Source organism: Lolium perenne, chromosome 1 (genome assembly GCF_019359855.2).
Source record: "Lolium perenne isolate Kyuss_39 chromosome 1, Kyuss_2.0, whole genome shotgun sequence".
Classification (NCBI taxonomy): Eukaryota; Viridiplantae; Streptophyta; class Magnoliopsida; order Poales; family Poaceae; genus Lolium; species Lolium perenne.
In genome coordinates this window covers 84,935,801-84,943,370 of record NC_067244.2, presented here as the reverse complement: position 1 = coordinate 84,943,370, position 7,570 = coordinate 84,935,801, and the positions used below count along the sequence as shown (strand labels likewise).

Genomic DNA, 7,570 nt, shown 5'->3' with positions numbered 1-7,570 from the left:
GTCAATGAATTTTCACGACGTCTACACGCGGGAGCAGGCGGAGATGCTCGCGCCGCCGCCGCCCGTCATCACGCAGGAGCAGCGTCGCCGGCAACGGGAGTTGGAGCAGCGCCTCCTCATCGCGGAGCGCGACGAGGCGCTGCGCCTCGAGTGGGCGGGCCGCTTCCCCGAAGACGTCGCCGCCACGGAGGCCTTCTACGCGCAGAAGGAGGAGGAGAAGGCGGCGCTCAAGGCGAAGAAGAAGGCGAGCCGCGAGAAGCGGCGCGCCGAGTCCGCCGCGAGGAAGGCGGCGAGGGCCGAGAAGGCGGCGAGGAAGGAGGAGGAAAAGAAGAACGGCGCAGGGCCGTCGACGATCGTTCTGTCCTCCTCCTCCTCCTTCGAGTGGACGTCGACGCCGGTGTCGGAGACGACTCCGAGCTCCCACTCGTCGGACTTCGATTGGGACTCCTCCGAGTAGCTAGATTTTCATTTTCGACTTCTATGTCGCGCTGTATCGTTGAACTTTTTAATTATATTCGTATTTTCGATCAAATTTTCATCGTTCGTTTGATTAATTTTGAAAAAAACGGTCGAAACGCGCTGTAAAATACAGCCTTCGGCGGAGGTGCTTTTTTCCCGCACCAACGCGCGCTGCAAAATACAGCCTCCGGCGGGGGAAAAATCGTTATCACGCGCGCCAGCGGTTTGCAGCGCGCCGAAACGGAGGTTTAGCGCGCCGCGTTTTTGCGCGCCTGTTGGAGATGCTCTAAATCCTGCATGTTGGGCCAGTTTGGATGGCATTGAGTTGGAATCAAATAGCACACGAAGCAGTTGTAGCACTAGATATGTCCTCTGTTTCTATCGAGAAGGAAAAAAAATTCAAGGAAGTTTCTTCATGCGTATGAGTCGTCGAGGGGAAGGAGGTGGTTTTAGAACGAAATATGAGCTGCTCCGCATTTTTTCAACTCCGCGAAATTGCCAACCCCTTGCTTCGCGTTTTATACAGCGAAGTAGGCCAGCTTCGTTGTTCTAGCTCCGTGGAGCTGATCCGTTCGGTGCTGGTCCGCAGAGTTTGAAGAATATATGAAAGTTTACCTGCAAAAAAAAGAAGAGTTTTAAGAATATATGAAAGTTGGAGGACTTCCAAACACGCACCGTGACAATCAAAAGAAAAAGAAAGTCATCTCCCAATTTCCACCATGAAAAGTAGATTCGAATTATGTGACGATAGAATTTGTGCAGCATGTAATGTAGATAGCAAAAGGTCTTAAAAAAATATATGTGTGGGCCTCATAGGACTGAACCTGTAAGGCGGGGATATCATTAATTCAACGAAGATGGGACAAATGTTAGGAAATTTTGGGAAATGAACCCACAGCACAGGTGAGACGAATGTTGCGGCAATTTTAACGGGGCAATGGTTGTGAACATACATAAAGCCATAAAGGATATCACATTCACATCAATGAGCATCCACAGATACGCAAAACAAGAGATCACCACAAACACAATATTTAGACACCACTCCTCATGGTGTTATCACGAATGTTAGCAATTCTACAGCTAAGTATGTCCGCTGTCATATTCTGGTTTCCACACTGACTAGCGCAATACAACAGCACACTGACTAGCACAATATAACATTGTTCAGCTGCAGCTATGAGGTTGAGATGTTCGCTGTCCTTTTTTGTGCTACACATTGATGACAACCGAATGTTCATAATAGAATGTAATCAATCATTCAACAATGATTGCACTCCCCGAGAGAAGGATACGGGTGTGAATGGTCTTCATGTTAAGAAGCATCATCATATGGTAAGTCACAAGCAGCCATTTGATTCTTTGGCTTCACCTGTCCGAGCATCTCAGCTACTGTCTTGCAACGACATTGTTTGCCAGGACGAATGACATCCCCATAGACAGCCATCTCGATTACATCAAGCTCCTTATCTGACCGAGATGGAAAAAAAACACAAGGAAATCCGATTAAGTTTGCATGATATGAAACTGGAAGAGACATGTATGCATGCCAAATAGTGTGGATGAGGAAAGTAATATTTGATTGGAATCTCATGTTAATGCATACCAAATATAGTAAAGATGATGAGTATGTTTATTCAGAGACTCCAGCTTGATTCATGAATCTAGATAGTAATGAATTTATATCACAGAGGAAAAAAGAATAGTCCAAGGACATTTAATCTGTTGGCAACTTGAACCTCCTCTGGCCAATGCAGTCAACAATAAATCTTTGACACCTTGGCTACCAGGTATTGCAGATGGGGAACTGGAACTAGGTTCCATAAATTTGGTATTTGGCTGATCCCGACTTGATCCCAAAACCCACCAATCTATCCCATAGAAAAGCAGATTCCTCTATAACCAATCATTTCCTTCGAATAGGTAACATCTTCCCCACCGCAAATCTCCCTTACAATCACACCATGGCACTCACACCACTCTGACCGCTACCACGTTGTCGCTGACGGTGCCCATTGGCCAATGGCATCTCCTATCCTTGTAGACATCCTCTACTACCGTGCTTTTTTTCCCCTAGGCCGCCTCTGCCTTTCCACGTTCAGCCCTAACCCATCGATCGGATCCGCAGAAGAATGACGTTAACTCTATATAAGTGCTTTGTCAAGTGTTTCATGTTTTGGTAGATCCCACAGCTAGTGAGAACTAGAGGTTATTCCTTCCACTTGGAAGTCATTGTCAAGTGCGAAGAGAACAACATTGGACATAGGAGCATGTATCGGTTACGCGTTTGATCATTTATTTATGTAAGGGTTTGAGGAGAAGCAGAACAATCTACCAAAGGATCTACTGAAAAAATGTTTAGCTACAATTGCTTACCAGTGTAACGACTTATCATGAATTACAGATTCTTTTTGGTCAAAATGTAGACACTTTGATTATTTTTCATATTTACATTCTACTCCCTCCTTTCACTAATATAAGATGTTTTAGCCCTTTGTAGATTCATCTATTTTGGTATGTACCTGGTCTATTTTTAGTGTGTAGATTCGCTCATTATGGTGTGTATCTAGTTCACTTTGAAATGTCTAAAACATCTTATATTTATGAACAGAGAGAGTAATTATTGATGGATCAAAATGTCTTCAATTGGTGTGAAAAAAGTCATAATCAGATCCTTGTTTACAATTCTAGAACATGCAAACAAGATTTGGGTTTCTATTTATTTTATAATTACAAATGGCAGCCAAGCACAACTATTAGAGTACCAGTTCGATCTCTAGAATAAATGGTATTTGAATCTAATTGAATTTATCAAATTTAATTAATGGTTGCTCAGAAACTGTTATCATCATGAGCAAAGCAGATTTATTAGCTAATGATCAAACAAAGATAGAATACTATTTGATTACAAAAAGGATAATATTACTAGTATAAAAATCTCTATTAATAACTTACGGATTGGTGGTGTTGGTAGGTCAAAAAAACCGGAACAAATTTTCGTCCGTAAAAAAAACCGAGACTCCCAGTGGCTTCGGATCTACAACCGGGCCTTCCAATGCCTTCCGACGTTTCGTGCGTCAGAAAAACCGGACGTTCGTTCCTTTTGTATCGTGATCCTTTTGTATCGTGATCGGAAGCCTGGCTCGCTACGTTTCCAGGTCTCCAGATCGACGTCCAATCTATCTAATCTAGGCGCTCATGTATACAACCAACCCGATCAGCAAAGATCTTCGCTGGCGAATAGCGAATCTCGTGTTCGATATCTGAATCGCGAGATGAACAAAGCAGTCTGGGCACGGAAAGCGACGACAGAGAGGGCCGCCTGCTCGGAGGATCGCCTGAAAGAGGCCTGGACCCGTCTAGGGAGGAGGGAGAGGCGAGGCGGTGGTTGCAGTCAGAGTTGGTAGCGAGGATGGAGTGCGAGAACGACGGAGAGGTGGCCAAGATGGTAGTACAAGAGACAGATCCAAATTTGAGTCTCCCGATCAAACTGGAGTCTGCCTCTCCCTTCTCTACTCTATAAGCCAATAACTACAGGGACGATCGTTGCCCTGGATCAAATCAATCTATGTATGTTTATGAGACCGAAGCTATCCGAGCGCTGATGCAGCGTCAGGAAGCTCCGGCGGCGGGGCCAACGCTGGCGGTTTCATGACAGCGTGGAGGTCGACAGGCTGGCGGCGGTGACGCGCGAGTGACTAGGGTGAAGCCTTCGTCCCCGCACCTTCACTTTCCAGGTAAAAAAAAAACACTTTCACTTTCCCCTCAAGTACCCAATCCGCTGTGGTCTGTGGAGCTGTGCGGTGTTGCCGGCCGTGGCGCGCATGGCTGCTCTTACTACGAAGACGGGTGGGAGAGCTCGGTTCAGGTCTCAGTGGAGAGATTCTAGGGATGCTCCCGGTGGGCGACCTCGCCGCGTCCTGGGGCTCGACCTCCTCCCGGCGGCAGCGCCGCGGCGCGTGGCTCCGCCGATTAGGATGGGCGACGCGCACGCAGAGTACAAGTTGTGTGGGGAGGAATCTGGTGCGTCAGGGCGGAGGTGTTGGGAGGAGCTCTGGCGCTCAGATCTGGTTCAAATCAAGGTCTCCGCGATTTCGCCCAGAACTAATCCGCAGTGCAAAATGTGAGCCACACCCTGGCGGTCGTCTACACTGCTGCCGCTGTCGGCCTCGCGGAGGTCAACTTTTACATCCGCTCCGTGCCGTCGTGATTGGTGGCCGTGGACTGCAATGGCGCCGGCCAAGTGCGGACAGGGCAAAATTGATTATTTGCACTCGGACTTCGCCAACAACACCAGATGTCAGTCCCTCCGCAGCGCGGCCGTACTATTATAGCAAGAACCAAAATAAGAGGCAGCCTCTCCATAACTACAAGAATCCATCCTTTTTGTAACCATCGAATTCAGTGGCTGTGATGTTTGCCATGGGATGTTTGCGATTTGTGAACTAACCTACCACGGCAACACCAGATAAGTATACTAGCTATTGGCTAACGATCGTTCAGAGCAAACTAAACAATCACCTCTCTGGTTTTTGCTAGATTTGGTGTTGAAACGGAATGGTTTAGATGATAGTTTAGATAAAATTTGAAAATATAACCAATCTAGCAATTTTAATTCCGTCAATGGTCACACTCTACGTAATGTAATTGGTAGCAACAGTACTTATTGTTTTATAGCTTTTTTTTTTGAAAGGTATTCTCTCCTTTCGGCAAAATGTAACACGTTTTGAAGAAATATTTTAGTTTCCAAAATGGAACACAATGCTCCTTCCGATTTTAAAATAATTGCTAAAAAATAGATGTATCTACACACTAAAATATATAGATGTTTATCGTAAAGAGAAGAAAACACGATCACCATCATCAATAGTAGGTACAAGGAGAAGTGTAAAGAGCATTTTAGTGTTAATTTACCCCGATGCAACGCACGGACACTTTTCCTAGTTTCTCTTAACGAGACTACATGCAATACTTTCCATAACCACGGGTAAATTTCTAGTAGACATCAGTAAATCATTATACCCTTTATCTGCCAAGTAATCGTACAGGAATGTGTACCATTGTTGCCCAACAACATTAAGCAAATAATGTATCACACGTTAATCTGTTCAAAATAAGAAAATCAGAGCAGAAGCTACATTCAGTATAATTGCTGAAATGTAGGAATCGAAATGTTGCTTAACTCACCGGTGAACTTAACATCGCATGAAAAGCCTTTCATCTCCGCCTGCTCCACCCATGCTTTATCAGACTTGGACCGGTTCACCCTAGTCTGAAGGATTTGGCAATTGTCAACAGTAGACTCCCCTCCTACAACCAATAAGCAACAGTTAAAACTTTAGCACAAAAACAACTAACGGAATAACAAAACTTTGGGTGCACAACTAGTGGGAATTGTTTCAAACTAATATAATTGCCAGGGCTCCAAATCTGACAGCCTAAACTAGCATTCGGTAAATCTGTTTACTGTTGCAAAGAAGAAGCTGACCTTTGGAGAATGGGACGATGTGGTCGTATTCATAGCAGAGGCAGCCGTGGCAGCTCCAGAAGCGGCGACACACTATGTTCCCCGCCGCGTCCAGCCGCCACCGCTCGGGGTGTCGCCCTGCCAGCACAGCCGCCTTTCGCCAGCACGCGGTACGAGTCTTCTCGTCAAAGGACCTTGGCCGATCCTTGTCCTTTGGCTTTGAGGGCCCTCCGCTGCTGCTAGCCTCACCGCTGTGCTCTCGCTGGGATGTGGATGGCGCCATTCACCTCGACCCCTTAAGCTTTCTATATCCGCGGCCACGACCAGTAGCCCAAGAGGAAGCCCCTAGATAGTCATCGAAAGAAGCGAAGGGAAGGGAGCGCGCCGGCGGCCGATGACTAGGGTTAGCCTGGACTGGAGACGCCGCCGCCGCGCGTTGGGAATCCGGAGAGAGACGAGGGCGAGGAAAGAGAGCGAATGAGGGCGAGTTGGGCTGGGCCCGACAAGTCGACCGTGCAAGCTAAATGCGCCGCGCGAGCTGGATTTTTCTGTTTCTTCTATTGGGCCGATGAATGCTGCACCAGGGAAAACGCGGATCTGTCCTTTTTCGTTTTATCATGGTTGAATTGAATGCTAACGAAGTCTCACATTGCACGAGGCCATCTCCAGCGACGCCGAGGCATTTCGCACATCCAAAATGTTCGCGGGTGTCCGCTTGCATCGCCTAGCGGATGCGGAAATGATCGCGCGTCCGTTTGCGTCTGGGGCTGGTTCCAGCGGGGCGACACATTTTCGGCGCAGGTCAGATTTCAAAAAAGAGAAGCTAGCATCAACTTTGCACGAAATTACAGCCGCAAATTGAGCTCTGCAATATGTTCATCACACTTTGCACAAGGTAGGGTGTAAAGTGGAGTAAAAGGGGCACAACAAGGCCTGAACAGCAATAAAAAAAGTCCAAAAGAAGGCCAAGGTGCTGGGCGCATGGCGATGGCGATGGCGATCAGGCGTCTCGCGCTCGGATTTCGGCGCGCCTCTTCATGAACCATGCCCTGGTGTCATTATCGACACCGCTCAAGATGGCAAGCATGATCCTTGTGTCTTCTGCACGGGTCTTGGCCTCGGAGTCCATCCTCCTCGCCTCGGCGGCACGCAATTTGGCATTGGAGTCTGCCTTTTTGGCCTCGACGTCCATGCTTTGGACCTCAATGACCTCCTTCGCGAGGTTGTGGTAGATGGCAGTCGCGGCCTCTTTTTCCAGACGCCTCTTCTCGTCCCTAGCAGCCAAGGCGGCAAGATTCCCGGCCATTATCTTCTCCATGTTCTGCGTGAACGCAATGGCCTGTGCATCCCTGTAAGGGTATTTTATCCTTATCCATTATTTTGGTAACAATGACACCGTGCTAGTTTATTTGTACTAATACATGTCTACAAGATGATTCCCAGGTATTAGCCAAAGAGGTATAATGGTATATCAATGGAACAAGAAGGCAATGGGAGACCCCCCACTTCGATGAAAATCAACAAGGATTTTCCAGAGCCTGACCGGTCCCAGACCCGGTCAGACCGGCCCTGGCACCGGACAGCCCGGTGCCGACCGGCCCCAGCGCATGTGCCATCCAGGCAGGTTCCAGTAAGGGTGGGCGA

At 47.6% G+C, this 7,570-nt stretch overlaps 1 protein-coding gene across 1 annotated transcript; it reads right to left on the bottom strand.

Moving 5' to 3' along the window:
- Positions 1–1,473: 1,473 nt before the first annotated feature.
- Positions 1,474–6,435, bottom strand: LOC127304100 (uncharacterized). The gene is made up of 3 exons (XM_051334810.2): positions 5,948–6,435; positions 5,647–5,769; positions 1,474–1,929 (listed from the first exon to the last, which is right to left on the bottom strand). Exons 1-3 carry the CDS (start codon positions 6,207–6,209, stop codon positions 1,775–1,777), a joined length of 540 nt encoding a protein of 179 aa, XP_051190770.1. The 5' UTR covers positions 6,210–6,435; the 3' UTR covers positions 1,474–1,774.
- Between the last annotated feature and the right edge of the window lie 1,135 nt (positions 6,436–7,570).